Source organism: Phalacrocorax carbo, chromosome 3 (assembly GCF_963921805.1).
Source record: "Phalacrocorax carbo chromosome 3, bPhaCar2.1, whole genome shotgun sequence".
NCBI classification, from domain to species: Eukaryota; Metazoa; Chordata; class Aves; order Suliformes; family Phalacrocoracidae; genus Phalacrocorax; species Phalacrocorax carbo.
In genome coordinates, this window is record NC_087515.1 from 79,336,580 (window position 1) to 79,352,039 (window position 15,460).

Here is a 15,460-nt window from a genome sequence, read left to right on the forward strand (position 1 = left end):
GCCATATCTTCCTGTCTGTTCAATCTTTCTATGAAGCAGGTGCATAATTTACTTAGAAGCACTTACTGTCATTGACCAGGCCCAGCTATCACCTGAAATCGTTGCTTTGGCAATCAACTCATCTGAGCTATGACACTGGGAGGGAGAGGGTGGCAGGACCACAAGGAAGAAAAGGCTAAAGGAGGTATCCTGTGTGTGGGCAGTGCTCTTTCCCACTGCTATATTAAGCCATTTGGGTGCTGACTGCAGTCCCCAGATCCAGCTCTCCCAGGTGCAGGAAGAAGGTGCAGCCCGCATCCCCCACAGCTGCCATATGCATTGCAGGATGACCACAACTCTAACCTTCCCACAAGGAGCAGAAGCTTTTCTTCTTGTCAAGACACCCAAGGAGCTCTGTGACAGGCAGTTCCTGAGGTTTTCTGCCAAAGACCATGAAACTGCCTACTTCCCCCACTCTGCTGTTCCTGCTCCCTCGGTAGGGACTTGTGCCAAGGAAAGCCTAGCCCATAACTGATAGATCTTTTGGCCTCATGCAAAGGAGCCATCGCCCTGGCAAGAACCTCCTAGCAGCACTGCCTGCCACTATGAAAGTCCCAGGCAATGCTGTCTCAGCAAGAAAGACTTGGTAGAAAGACTGAGGGAGGGAAATGAAGAACAGGAAAGAGTTACACAGGGAATTAGCAGGTAGAAAATGCAAGGTGGAAGGGACTGAAGAAGTGTTATGGTCTGACAGTTTAATTACGGCCAGTGATTGGCAAATGCATGTATGAAGGAGACAAAAACCTTTGAGTTTAACATAACTAATCTGATTTATTCAAATAGAAACCTGTCTCTGCCAGTGCTAGACATCAGACTTGTGAGCACGCATCTCTCCCTACACCTTCTTCATCTCAAGTCTTTGAGCACTGACCACTGAGCTGCCACTCAGTGCATTCCTGTCACAGGTGGTGGCCTTACCAGGGTTGATGTCTGTTTATGAGATCGCAGAACATGAAAGTAGGGAGGTAGATATATATATAGCACCCAAGCAGGATATAGATCCTGAAGTCTTTAATTTTACTCAGAATTAAGTGCTTAAACACCCGTGAAGATGGGGACTTTAATCTTTCTCATTAAAAGCCTCATCCTGGCGGACATGCACCACCAGGTTCAATTCTTGTTTGTAGGGCACAGGGCTTGTTTAGGGACTACTCTACTTTTTGAACAGGATGCGCAGAACAAGAGCTGCAAGAAGCCAGAACACAGTAATACTCATTATTGCAGGTGGAAGCTGTATGTTTATACCCACTGTATCATGACCTAGCAGCTCATATGTTTGCTGTGTCCATTCCCTTGCAGGAACATGGCAATGATCTGCAATATTCTAACTTGCACTGAGCCAGAGCTCAACTCATGTAAAACAATCTAATTGCACTAGTGGCACTGAATTTTACCAGCTCCAGATCTGGTTCAAGATCTTCTGGTGGGGCTATTGTAGATTTGGGGACCATGCTATAGAATCCTTCTTTTTAAAATAATTTTTAAAAGGGCTGACGCAGTAATACCGTAGAGAAGTCAAGCCAACAATCTGCACAGGGACATGGCTAATATGGGATATTTAATTAGATATGAACGCTCCCTCTAGCATACTCTTGTCATGGAGTTTAAATTTGACCCCTACACGGTAATAATAAATGAAATAATAAAATGCTGAACTCAACATTTAGAAACAGCTGCCTCTGTGCCAAACCCTTGACAGCGTTTTCACCCTATGGCGCCACAGTTCCAGGAGTTTGGTTTTCTTTCTTATGCAAATACTAAGTAAATGCGATACTTATTCTTACTTTCCCTTAGCTTCCTTAAAATAATGGGAGGGAGAGGGGGAAGGTGAAGGGAGTTTCTCTTATGGATAGAGTGGGGGCTGCAGAATGAAGATCATTAATTGATTGAGTTAATCGGAGAGTGACCTTAACTGCTTATCAGCTAAATCACCTGCTGAATGGAATAATAATGATCAGGGCAAATTACGATCCATAGTATTGCTTAATTACTAGGTAATGGATCACAGAGGGAAGATCTGACCATCTCAAACAGAATAAAATATGTACAGCATTAGTACGTGTGTATATCTATGGACACACAGAGCGCACTTATTGTGTTTTAGCTCCAAAGGTCCAAGTATGTAAGTGTGGTGGAGCCTGTGGGGAGGAGTAGTATTTTTCAGCAGATCCACTAATATAGTCAGGAAAAAACAGACAAGCTCAGGGTCCAAGGAAGGACAGTGTAGCTGAAAGCTTCTGTGTTCTACAGTCCATAGTAAAACACAGTCCATTTCTCTGTGCACCCAAGCTACTTTGTGCTCACTCTGTGATTTCAAAAGGTTTTCAAGCCAACAGGTCTGGATAAAAAACTGAACTTGGTGGTAATTTCCTCCACTTACATGATGGTTAGATGAAATTTGAACAAATTTTATTAATATATGCAATAAAATAAGCAAGTTACTACTATCTTCAAATTGAGAAAAAGAAATATATATCTGTATATACACACACACCCCACCATATATAAGTGCACTGGAGATATGTGAAACATGCAGATAGTCAGGGAAAATGCTGGAACTGAGATTCAGAGATGCGCTATTAGCAGTTCATGGGGCCATGACCCCCTCCCTTTCTCCATCGCTCACTCCTTTCTCTCAAGGTTGACTGGCTTTTCTCAGAATTTGGCTTAGAGAAACCCTGATTTTTTTTTTAAATCCTCATGTTTTAATTGCAAAATAATTGAAAACCTAGACAAACCTTACAGTTCCTTGAAGAATAAAAAGTACTGTTTGATTAACCCCTCCTTTAGAGTTTTTTGATATCGCACCTCAGATTTCAAATTTTTAAAATGCATGACATTTCAGTTAGTTCTACTCTAAAAGACATACTGTTTCTGATTCACTTTTTTTTATTGTGTCAGGACACAGCACTGGAAAGGGGTTAACACATTTTGATTCTCCTTCCCTCTTTTGAAACCAGGAGATTGACGGCAATGCTTTGTTGCTGCTGAAAAGTGACATGATCATGAAATACCTGGGGCTGAAACTGGGACCTGCGCTGAAACTGTGTTACCACATTGATAAGCTGAAGCAAGCCAAGTTCTAACAATTTCTTGAACAACAACAGAACCTGACCTAAATCTAGATGGGAAACTAAAGGTAACATGTTGCCTTACAGAAATGCATTCAGTTGCAGATTGGTTTTTTTTCTCTTTTTTTAACAAAGACTTTGTCTTTTTTAATGTTTGTGCATTGTCACCTTTTTTTAATCCAATGGGGTCCTTTGGGCTGCTTTGTGTTAATAGTTTGCCAAAAAGTATATAATTACAATAATTATTTTGTACCATTAGTATTATTATGAGTATAGTAAGTCCTATTTTTGTAATCAGAAGTGGAAATCAAAAACAATCACAGCTATGGCATTCACTGAGGACTGCTGGAAGACTAACCAAGAGTCCCTCACTTGCCACGGGTCTGCCTCAGAGGAGTAACTGCTGACCTGCATTGGCTGGGCTCCAGCTCCACCACTGATGCTAAAGGGCTAGAAAAGCATGGCATTCGGTCTCCTATTGCCTGGTAGGAACTGCCCCATGTCTTGCACTATCTGGAAAACTTGAATTCTTCACTTAAAATGAAAAAAGGGGTGGGGGGGAAGAAAAAAGAAAGTAAAAAAAAAAAAATGGGGGAAAAAGGGTTTTTTTGCAGCTAAAGTACTTTTTTCCACTAGAGGGAGCAGCCCTAATAGACTTGAGACTGGAGCTCTGATGCCATGGTGCTTTCTGTCTGATTAGCTTTGACCATCATGACTTTCCTATTGAGCACATCTATAAATACCGCCTAGGAATTGCAGGCTCCCAGCAGGATAAGCCCGTCACCGTTTACAGATAATTAATTCAAGAAAAGCCCAAATGTGGAGAGTGTTTCTGACAGGATGTTTCCCGTTATGCCGAAGAGGGGGTGGATGGCTCCCACGGTGTCTGGCGTGCTCAGCTGTCAGCTCCCTTCCCTGAGCCATTTGTGTCTGGCGTACAGCTTGTGGCACTCTAAGAAAAAGCAGAATTTCTGGTTTTGTTTCTGTTTGCCTTTTTAAAAAGTGAGGGAGCCGGGTGGGAGCGTTCCCCACGAGGAGCTGGCAATGCAGGGCACATCTCTGCACTTCGCAGCAATGGTCAGGTCTAGGGTGGACGCTGCGGAGTCGGTGCCTCATTGTGCCACAGCTTTCAGCACATATGCAGATGTGCTGGGTTTTCTGTCCCAAGTGGATTAAAAATAATGCCCTTCCCTCTCTTACACACATGCAAAAGGTGCTCATTGGTATTCCACATAGCCAGGTGGGAGAACAACAGGTCTCAACTGAGGGGGTAATTTGTGGCATGGGTATGCCCTCATTTTCATCCTTCACAATGGAGGATGATGCAGGGAGACACCCATACAGTTTAAACCCTTCCTGCATGAGAAGGAGAGGTAGCAAGTATTTGCAAGTCATGCAGGTTATTTTAGAGCTAGCCTCAGCTGAAGTGAGGAACAGGGTCTTGATAATACGCAGGACGTCATACTGTCTGACCCTGTTTATGCAGAGCAGAATATTACCAAAAATACCTCATGGAATAAAATCCAACTTGATGCATTTCACTAGAGTAGAACTCCTACAAATAGATACCGGTTCAAGATCTAAACCTGAAAATCCTTTACAATATGATAAACCATATCCCACAAGACTTTTACTAAACATTTGGGTACTACTCCCCCAAATGAAAAATGTTGTCTGTATATGTTTGCAGGATTGGATCTTTACAGGACTGACCAGCTTTCAGCAAATCCTGTCTGCACACTGAAACACCTTTAATAGGAATAGCTGAACAAGTGTGTTAAATGAAACGTTGTATACTATCAAGTGATGTGATATACTGAACCCTAAACATGCCGATGCCTGGAAGGTGACACCCACCCGTGTCACTTTGTGTCCGTGGTGGGTGTAGAGAACAGGAATCTGTTCATCTGGCTGTCTGGTTGAGGCAGAGGTGACTTCACATAAACATCAAACCTGTACAGTTCATTTTTCACTCTTATATTAAAACAAACAAACAAACAAACAAGCAATCTGTTCCCCACAAAGGTCCCCAAAATATGTGAAAATCTTGCTGTATTAGTAATGTCACCTTCAGAGAGTCCTCAAACAATCTTTTTCTTTTTGTTTTCCCCCATAATTTTGAACTCAGTTAACTTCTCTTTTTTTTTTTAAAAGGTGATTTTAATTCCTCCACTTAAAAACCCACCTTGCTGTAGCACATCAGTAGTCAGAGCTGGTTAGGCTTTATCAGATGGCTTCAACACTGGAAAATCCCACTTCATTAAAACCAAAACTTCATAAAAGCATGTCACTTTCTAACATAAAATTCTATTTAACTGAAACTACAGCTTTCAGTAATGTCAAAACATAATTTGACATTTTGGAAAAGGAACATTTTTGCTCCAAGAGGATTTTTTGCATTTTATTGTATTTTTCTGGAGAATTTGTAACCTCACATTTTGTTCTGAGTGGGGGGGAAAAAAACCCACAACTACAGACTTTCCTGATCAAGAATCCTTCCCATTGAGCTCTGTGTCTCACCCCTTCCCTCCACCTCCCCTACTCTGGACATTACAGCTGAGAGGGCTGATAATGCCAATGCAGTATGTAGAGACTCAATGGTGGCAATGATGTTCCTACACTTAATATGCTGAAATAGTTTTCATGTGTGTATCATTCTGATGTATACAGTCAGTGGTGCTATCTCATTCGACATGACACTTGTAGGTATAACAGAACTGTCCAGCCCATGATATTTAATATTCTGTCTTTTGCAGGGGAGGCAGTTAGTGGATTCATTTTACATGTAAGTAACGCTTATAATAAAAATTCCTCACTGCATGGTTTGTTTTTTTTTTTCACTGAAAGGCAATTAGGAGGCAAACATAACTGCACTAATATCGCAATTATAACTACTTTTTCTCTTACAAGTCTTGTCAGTGAGGGTAGTTAAGCAGCTCTGCTGTGCCGAGGGTGTCAGGCCATTTCCTCAGAACAAGCACTAAAGAGCCAGAACATGCATGTCAGCCGCTTCTCCATTAGCTGCTGCTTTAGACGTTGCTTGTACAAATTACTTCGCTTGCTAGTCCATTCGTAGCTCTTGCGTCAGACTGCAGCCAACCAGTTGTATTTTTGAACTGTTCCCAACAGGTGGGTGGATGAGCATAGCCTTAAAACAATACGTGTGCCTCTTTTCTACTTCTAAGCACTCATAGTTGGATCGAAAGCCACTTTGGTTGCTTCATTCAGTTTCAATACTCTAATTAAATAAAAGCAAGCAGGCAAAGTCTAAGGATTTGGGAAGAGCTCTTCTCTTGCTCAAGAGCCAGTCCCAAGCACAGCACCTTCTTGCATCTGGCACGGCCAACCAGCTCAGCCTCTGCTGCGACACAGGTCAGCCATGCTGCCTTCCCACCCACCTGCTGTCACGGCTTCTTCTCTCGCACCAGAAAATGCCTCCTTTCCCAGCCAGACCTAACTGAGTTTCAAGAAATGCCTCTGGGAATGCCTCCACCCCTCTGAGCCCACTGTCTTGCTTGGCAGGCTGAGGAGCAGAGCGGCCTTTGCAGCGTTAGCATCTTTGCTCAACAAAATTAATGCAGGTAGGTACCCTTGGGACTGGCGTGTGAAGCATCACTTTGGGCTGTTACTGCCCTTAAACTGATCGCTGAACTTCTACAGGTTGTCAGCAGTCTTCATGAGTTATACTTCTTTCCTTCTTAAAGAAAGGATGGCTGTGAGAGATTAAGTAGAACATTATTAGCGAAACCAGCAATAATCAGCAAAACAAGGAGAAAATTGCTAATGAAGTTTTGGCATGAAAAGGTGCCTCTGTTGGATTAGCGGCAGAAGCACAAACAAACCTCCAGTTCAGCCAGTGCTGCCTGGGCAAGGTAGGATGAAAGGACAGCGTGGGAGCAGGCGTAAGGCTTTAGAGAGGGAGCGGCTCGGAAGCCTGGCCCCAACTCTGGCAGCCACAGATGGCCTTTCCTCTCACCCTGGCACAGTCACCCCACAGCCCCTTCCTGCTCGAGAGCTGTGGTGCTCTCCCCTTCCCCAGCTGCACCATCCAGGGGCCAAGCGAGGTCAGGGCGGAATTTGTCACCTCTTACCCCCTCAGATAATACCCCAAAGCATTCAGTTAATTAGTTAGTGCCTTCTTTTCTTTTTGTCTCTCTCTCTCTCTTTTCTTTTGAATGGCTTCTACTTGGAAAAAGGTATCAGGAGGGAGATGCCCCCAGGCCCCTCCAGGAACCCATGGGTGACCCCCCCCAGCTCATCCCTCGGAGGAGCATCTCTGGGGTCAGACATCCTCTAGGATGGAGCTGGTCCTGCCCTAGTGCTGGGAAGAGAGGCAAGGATCAAATGCCCCCTTTTTATTAATTAAAATTAAATGCTGTTCAGGTGGTCCCCCTCTCTGATCCGCAGCCTCCCCCCCCAGGGCTGGTTGCTCAGCTCCTACTCATGGGACAAGGAGGGAGGCAGAGGAGATGCCCGAATGGGCTGCCCACCGCTGGCTGGCCCAGTGGGGCAGCAGGTATGGCAGCACCAAAGCCAGCCACTACCCTGGCTTGAAACTGGTTTGGTTGGAGAGAGGCAGCCTGGCCCAGGTTTTGGTCCTGAAGGTTTTGCTGTCGGTTGTTCCCAGGTCACGCTCCAGTGTTTGGGTCTCCGTGTTCAGTCTGTTGCTGTGAGGATTTTGTCACCTCGTGAGCTACTGTTAGGGCATTGTTCTCCTGGCCCGGGCTGCTTCCACATCAGCAGGCCTGGGGTTGCTAGGGAAATAAGTCATAATAAGCACTTTTGGGGTAAAAATGCAGGGAAATGGAAGATCAGCAAGAGCCTCTTTCCCTTTCCAAGCACTTCTGTCTGCTGAACCTTACTGCGGCAGACCCAGCATGGAGCCCACACACCATCACTCCCTGTCACTGGTAATCGGGTCATATGGAGCCATAAGGATTTTCCTTCTCTCACCAAGAAATATGGTCCCAAATTCACATACCTTAGCCAGAGAAAGCAGGCAAGTCACTGCACATATTGCCTCTGATCCCTTGCAATAGTTGCATGCTGCTCTCTAATCCACGCTCCCTTCATGGACAATTGGAAACCGATTCCCTTGGAAATCTAAAATTTTGCTTGAAAAAGAATCACTTTTATTCACTGCCATGAGTTAAATATTATGGAAACATGTCTGCTAACAATTTGCTTTGTGTAATTTGTACTAATGCTAATAAGCAACAGCTGCAACACTTCCTGTTGTAAATTCTTTTGTGGTTGCAGTGGTATTATCACATCTGTACTTCACAAATCTGATAGACTCTAGCACAACTCTCTCATTCCGGCCCCAGCTCCAGCAAATCCCTGTGCCTCAGAAGTACGGCTATGCAAACATGAATTTACAGTCTCTGTCTCCCTTTGTTCCCAGAGCCTCAGCTCCCCACCAGGTGCCTGGAGCTGGAGGGGTGGGTGGGGATGTGGTACCCCGGAGGTCAGCCAGTGCCTGCTTGGTGTGGTTGGAGATCATTCCTTTCAGCAGAGACATCACTGACCGGCCAGGTTTATTGCAGTTCAAGCAGGCAGGTTTTGGTCAGAGGCTAAGTGCAGAAGTAGTATGATTCATTAAAGAAAAAGAAAGAAATATTAGGGTGTGATAGACTGCCACCATAAGACTCGAGCTGAAACCCAAAAATCTTTCAACTGTAATCTAAAGAAAAAAGTTTCCTTCAGTCAAGACGCTAAACAAAGCATGTTAGGCCAAACCCAGATCCCACTGAGGTCCGCGTAAGCTTTTCTATTGAATTCAGAAGACCAGAGCTTGGCTCATAAAACAGGTCAAGCTTCAGCCACGTCCCATAGTAACTATAGCCTAACAAGCGATTTCATCCTCCCTTAAAAAGAGCAGAGACAGCCGCCACGGGCCAGCCCTCTACCCCTGCTCCCAGGAGAGCTGCTAGCTTCCTGGAAGAGAGCTCTTCCAGCTGCACCTCTACCTGATCCCAACACCTTCTCCAGTTAGCTTTATGTTTTAGCTCTGAGTTTTGTGGAGGGTGGTTTGGGTTTTCCACTTCACAGCAAACCAAAGCCCGTGTGCTGAGTATTTCAGCCGTGCCACTAGGCAGAAACTCGCCCTGGTTTGAACATGACTTCACTGGGAGATTTCCACACATCCCTGAGGTGAAACCCTAGGTGGAATGTAAAAATAAAACTTTTCAAAATCAGCCCCAGTGATCCACAGTTTTTGGCTCCTTCAGCATCCACAGCACTTCATCGTACTTCAAAGGGTTGAGTCTCTTGGTAGTGCCATAATCGGACAGGAATAGCTCACAGGACTTCAGAAGAGACTCAGTCTCTGACTAGAGTCGTGCTCCTCTTGGTCTATGTGTAGCTGCCAATAAGCAGCATTTGGGGCTGGACAGGAGAGTGCGCGTGTCTGTGTGAGTTGCTCAGAGAGGCTTGCCTGGCTGCACAGACAGGCTCTGAAGTGAGTGAAACAAGAGCAGGGCAGGGCAGCTAGAAAGCACGGGGTTCAAAAATGGGCAAGTCTCAGGTTTCACTGGGCTCCCCACGTCGTTTGTGCCCTGCCTCCAGGTTTGTATTGAACTTTCCCTGTGTAGAGCAGTATGTCTTTATTACACAGAGATTTCCCTTGGTGTTACAAAGAACTGGGATCATGCTGCCCTTTTCTTTTTGAACATGACATATGGACAACCAACTTCCTATTGTCAGATCTTAAAAAAAGAGTGGGGAATGGGAAAAACTTGAAGTCCAAGTAGTACAGGAATAAAGACACTTCAGAGTGGAGCAGTTTCACAGCTTTCAATGTCTTTCAGCTGAAACACAGGAGAAAGGGGGAAAAAGGACTTCTGAGTTGCAATGGATCCAAGCCAGTGAAAGGCTAGTGACTAATTTTATCCCCCACTTTGATGGTTTCCTGATCTGTAATGTGTTTTATGGCCCTGAGCATTTGCTGCAGTGGCAGTATTGTGACTTGATCCATGTGTCCAGGTTCCACTAGAACCAAATGACTGTCTCCAAAACTTATCTGTCTTCTTCATGGCTTTTCTAATGTGCTGTAGCATCCAGAAGGCTTCTGATCAGCTCGGTAGAAGTCAGTATTTAAAGAAAAATACCCTTTTTTCTTTTTCTTGTGGCACAAAAACTTCATAAGCAGCTATAGCCATAGTTGTGTAGCAGGTCAACATACACTGGCTTTTTGTATCCGTCTAAGAAACCTAGTAGTAAAAGTAAGTTTCTTGCTTACCCAGTCTATATGCTTACAAGAAATCAATATAAATTCCAGTCATCCATTGACACTACTGTAAATTTAGAGAGTTATTCCACATTTTTACCAGTGTAAATGAGATCAATATCTGATCTACTAACAGTTAAAATACAAGCACGTTAGGCTACTGTTATCAAAAACTCACTATCAGTATTTGTGTCACAGCATCATGTAGAGGTTGCGTCTGGCATTGTGCAGGCATACCATGAGACACTCAGCCTGCTCTAGAGAGTTGACAGCCTCCTGCAGCAAAAGGGACAACCTAAGGAGAAGGGTTTCCTAGGGGCAGTTTTCCGTCCCTGTTGCAGATAAACAATTAAAACAGATAGAAGTCAATGGCACGTGAGGGGAAAATAGCAGGACGCTGAGAAAAACGAAGCAAAACTTCCAGGGAGGTAAACCGTCTTGCCTCCTTCCCAGCATTGTTAAACCTGACCTTTGGTGAAGCCAGAAGTTTGAACCCAGACTTCCTGGTCTGAACTTAGTGCCTTACCCACAAGACCATCTGCTCTCACCATACTCCAGCCTTTCTCCCTGTGCTGTCCACGTCTGACTTAGTCCTCACACAGCCCTTGCTTTACATGTGTGAAAGATAGCACCCACACAGGCCTGTAAAGATCAGTTAGTCCCTCACCCTGCCCTCGTTCTTCTCTATCTTAGTCTTCTTCTGCTGTCTAGTCTTTCCCCTGGAACTTCTCACCCCTTTCTATTCCTATTCCCCCACTGTAGTTACTTTCATTCTTTTCTTCTTTTCCTTCCTTTCCATCCTTTCCATCTTTCAGTGACCGTATATGTGTACCTCCTTCACCCCTGCTGCAATTCCTTCTCTACCTTTTGGCTCTTCCCTGCTCTTCCATTTCTATCTGTTTCCCCTCTCTCTTTCTCTGTAGTTTTCTGCAACCCTTTCTTTCCTTTCAATCAAGTGCCCTTCACAGGAGAGTCTAGTAACAGTTCTGCTGTGACAAAGACTACCACGCGCTGACATCTTTTAATTAGGTTGTCTGTATTTTTTTGACATACTCTTTATCTTGCACAAAAAACCTTCCACTGCTTTCATTCACCAGCATGAAAGGCACTTTTTGAGGATGCTTTTTAACTAGTTGGCTGATGACTATTCGCAATAAATACCTCATTAAAAGCTCAGCACTTTTACACAGGGTGAGTGCAGTTTCCCCCTCTACCTTCCATCTTTTCCTGTGCTGCCTCTTGATATTCAAGCTGATTAAATGCTTATTGGTTTGAACAGTCCCAGTTATGCTGCTCACTGGGACGAATCCTTGGCTCCCACCATGTTGCTGATGCACGTTAAGGCCACGTGGGCCAGGCTTGGACCTGCGGATGGCACACCATAAGGCAGGTGTGAGCATCCATGTGTGCTGAGAACAGAGCCACCAGCATCGCTCCCCCAGACATGGAGAAGGTCCAGCTTGCTTTCAGCCAGAATCAGAAAGTTGGTTGGAAAGAAGAGGTGCCCACTGCCAATGATAACGGCAACAGGAGGTAGGAAAGAGCCATCCGCCTGGATGAAGAAGAGAAGCGGTGTTGGCCAGCTGGGAGGCAGCGGTGGGATAGACAAAATCAGCAGTGAGAGAAGGCCACGCTTGTAAGTCTACATTAAGCATTGTGAGAAAATCTGTGTGGCAACTGGCATTGCAATATTTACAGTGTCATCCTTTGTACTGAAATACGTGCAACACCGCAGGGCAGATTTGCACATATAGATGCACAAGTGTGAGTTTAGAGTAATGACTGTAGCTTCTGTGGGGCTACTGCATACTTCTACCAGTGGGAATGAGATCAGATTTTGGCTCTGGGTCTCTGTTTCCAAACAGTGTGAAGGATGAGAGCAGAACAGTTTCGATCCAGCTGGAAAGTGGCAGCCTTAAATCAGGCCACAAAATAGTGCAACTCCTGCTCACACTTTTTTTTTTAAATGCTGCTCTGAGGTCCCTTCCAATTCCTCAGCATTAGCTTCCAAGGCTAGTGAAGCATGTACAAGGGTTTGTTTTTTTTTTTATGTATGTGCTATTATCTGTTTTTGTACTGTTAATGGGGCTCAAAGTTTGTTAGCTTTGATTTTTAATGGTCTGTAATGTGCTAGATAAGGCTCAGTTTCTGCAGCGGCTGGATAAGCAGGGCTGTCTTCATCACATTTTGCAGGTATTTTACAATCTTCGACTTTTTTACCTATCTACTATATATTAATCTCACCCTCATTGAATGGCAAATGACATGTCTTTCCCAGTACTGTACAACCTTAGGAACAGATATTTTCTAAGAGACATCAGATATAAAGTGAATATTGTTATTTTAATCTTCTCAAGCACATACAAAATCTGCTAGAGACAAAAAAGCTGAATATACAAACAATTTGGTTATAATCAGGAGTTCAAACTCACACTCGCACTGTCACTCACAAATTTATTACAGCCCATACCACTTACTACTGATAGACACATTTCCACATCTTACATCATTAGAAGAATGCATTTGTGACTGCTCTCATTCAAATCCCACAGGAGCTAACAAAAGCCTGTCCAGTATGTGGTACATGCTGCTTCTCTGTGACTGCTCTCAAAACTGAGAAATCAGCTTGTGTATGTTAGCTCTCCAGGCTTCCTTCACCTGCCACCGTGTATATTAAAAATAGAATGTAAATCGTGAGATTTCCTTTTTCCTTTTCAGTAAAAATGTGATGTTGTGATGAGATGATGGGCTTGAATGATGCTGACTTCAGTCTTAGGTCTTGTGACCGGATGTGAGGTGTATGCAAGGGTGATGTATTTTGAAAGTCCTTGGCTCAGACTGTTCAACTTGTTTTCATCATTCTGCCTGGTTTTACTCCACCCAGTGCTGCCACACTGGTGTCACCAGGCCCCTACTCTCTTGCTGATGGCAAAAGGCAGCTGGGATTATTTCCCTGGCAGTATAACATTGTCAGCGGCAGCCCCATGGGCTGCAACACAAGTGATGCTGCCTGGGTGGCCCCTTGGAAAGAAAAGACTCTGTCACCTCCCCTCAGTGCATCTACCACTGCCCTCTGATGGTGCCTCCTGCCCCGTCCCCAATGCACAGCACCACCCAGCTTTCCAGGGTGTTTTGATCATGTCCTGCTGTGTAATCCTTCCTAGGCTACTACTTTTCAGACACTCATATAAATCTAGAGCATCCCACCAGAGTCAGTGAGAGGGTACTACTGTCACACCCACTCTTCAGGACTTCTGTATTCATCTCTTACACATCTTTGCCTTAGCACTGTTCTGTTTCACTTTCTTTCAATGAGAGAGAAAGAAAAAAGCATCTTACCCTCTGACCACCTCAAGGTCCCAATGCAGTGATGCCGTTCTGTGCCATTTGAAGACAAGCACACACCTTTGTATCACTGCAATGAGTCTTGAGCCTTGTTTCAGGCGACTGCTCGATGTGCTTTTCTGAATCTAGGAAATTTCTAATTCTGTGAACCCTGAGTAATTCTTTCACTTAATGTTCATTCTGCTGTCCATTCATTTTACTTAGCACGATGTTTTAGCATTGCTTTATTTTTCTATTATTGTTAGGAGGTGCTAAACAATTTGGGGTTACAGAAACAGCTTAGATGCCTATGACTTTTCTTAATGCAGGCCCTCTCCATTTTTGACCAAGAATTCTTACTAAAGATGAAATATAAGATATATTATTAATTATGCCAGGATTACCATATGATGCTAAGCACTGGAACAGGCTCCCCAGGTAGGTAGTCATGGCACCAAGCTTGGCAATATTCAAGAAGGACTTGGACAATGCCCTCAGAGACACGGTGTGAATTTGGGGTTGTCCTGTGTGGGGACAGGAGTTGGACTTGGTGATCCTTGCGGGTCCCTTCCAACTCAGGGCATTCTGTCATTCTATGATCAGGGAAAAGATATCTGCCCCTTAGTTCCACTTATTGGAAAAGCAATGTAAACCCTTTAATGCTTCATTGTTTCTCAGATATCAAAACCTCCCCTAATAAATGATCTCCAACAGTGAACATTGTATTATATTGAATAGTTCTGTATTCACTTGGCAAATATGCAAACAAGGGAGAGCTGACGTAAAATGAATGTGCAACTTACGGGTGAGAATAACATGCGAATAAAACGCCTGGAGTCCCAGGAGCAGCATGGTTGTGACAAACAGTGTATTAGTATTGCTCTCACCCTGCCTCAAAGGGTTTTATCGAAGTGATTTGTCTTCAGCTGCGGAGGTGTGTGCCTTTCTATGTGTATGTATGCACAGGTCTGATGTATGCACACAGATACACACCTGCCCACCATATGTACACCTCATACATATTCACGCATCCGAGCAAAATGGTAACTGTCAATTTAGTATGTTCTGTATGGGTGGGTCCAATATATTCATTCTTAATATGTACAGTGTTTCAATACATATGCAACCATTTAACAAATATAGTGTCAAACTGTGATTCCTTTTTTATTTCTTCACACATTGTTTTTTTATTATTTGTTACTTATTACTTCCAGTGGATTCTCTGTCACAATTTAGAGGCATGTTTTAATGTATAACTGTATATTGACTGTTCCGTGTGCTGTATGCTACTGTTTGCATCTTAATTAAACTGAGTATTACTGGTCTGAACGTTCTTAATTTTGTACAACAGACTTTTGCTTGGGTTTCAAAATTTGAGGCTTTATGTCTAAGAATGTAGTATAGAGGGGGACCAGCTGTGATAAAGGAAAAAGGTCCCAAACCTTCAGATTTACGTTTCATAGACGAAGCCAGTTCTTTCTTTTATTATTGCAAAATTATTTCTGTATTTTTAATAAAGAATTGGACTTACTTGGTTCTATGTATGTTTTATCTAATAAACTGTATTTTTTAAATAAGGGCCTGGTCTCAGTCTCTACACACCTGCAGTGTTCACGGACACACAAAGCAGTTTTACATAACAAATTCCCCATGGCTGAGCCTGCAGCTCTGCTAATGCCAGAATTACCTCCTACCTTCACCAGTGCAGAGCTAATCGCACATTTTTATTCACATTTCTCTGCTATGCAAATAAAAGATGGGTACTGAGGTGTCAGCCTGTTGATAAATCCCCACTGCA

The 15,460-nt window shown here is 43.8% G+C and overlaps 1 protein-coding gene across 1 annotated transcript in view; it reads left to right on the forward strand.

The window, feature by feature from the left end:
* The window catches only part of SCML4 (Scm polycomb group protein like 4), a 46,719-nt gene extending 42,358 nt beyond the window's left edge, over window positions 1–4,361 (forward strand). Inside the window, exon 7 of the mRNA XM_064448631.1 lies at window positions 3,000–4,361. Coding sequence (XP_064304701.1) covers window positions 3,000–3,125 — 126 coding nt within the window. The 3' untranslated portion in view covers window positions 3,126–4,361. The remainder of the gene's footprint in view (window positions 1–2,999) is intronic.
* Window positions 4,362–15,460: the final 11,099 nt, after the last annotated feature.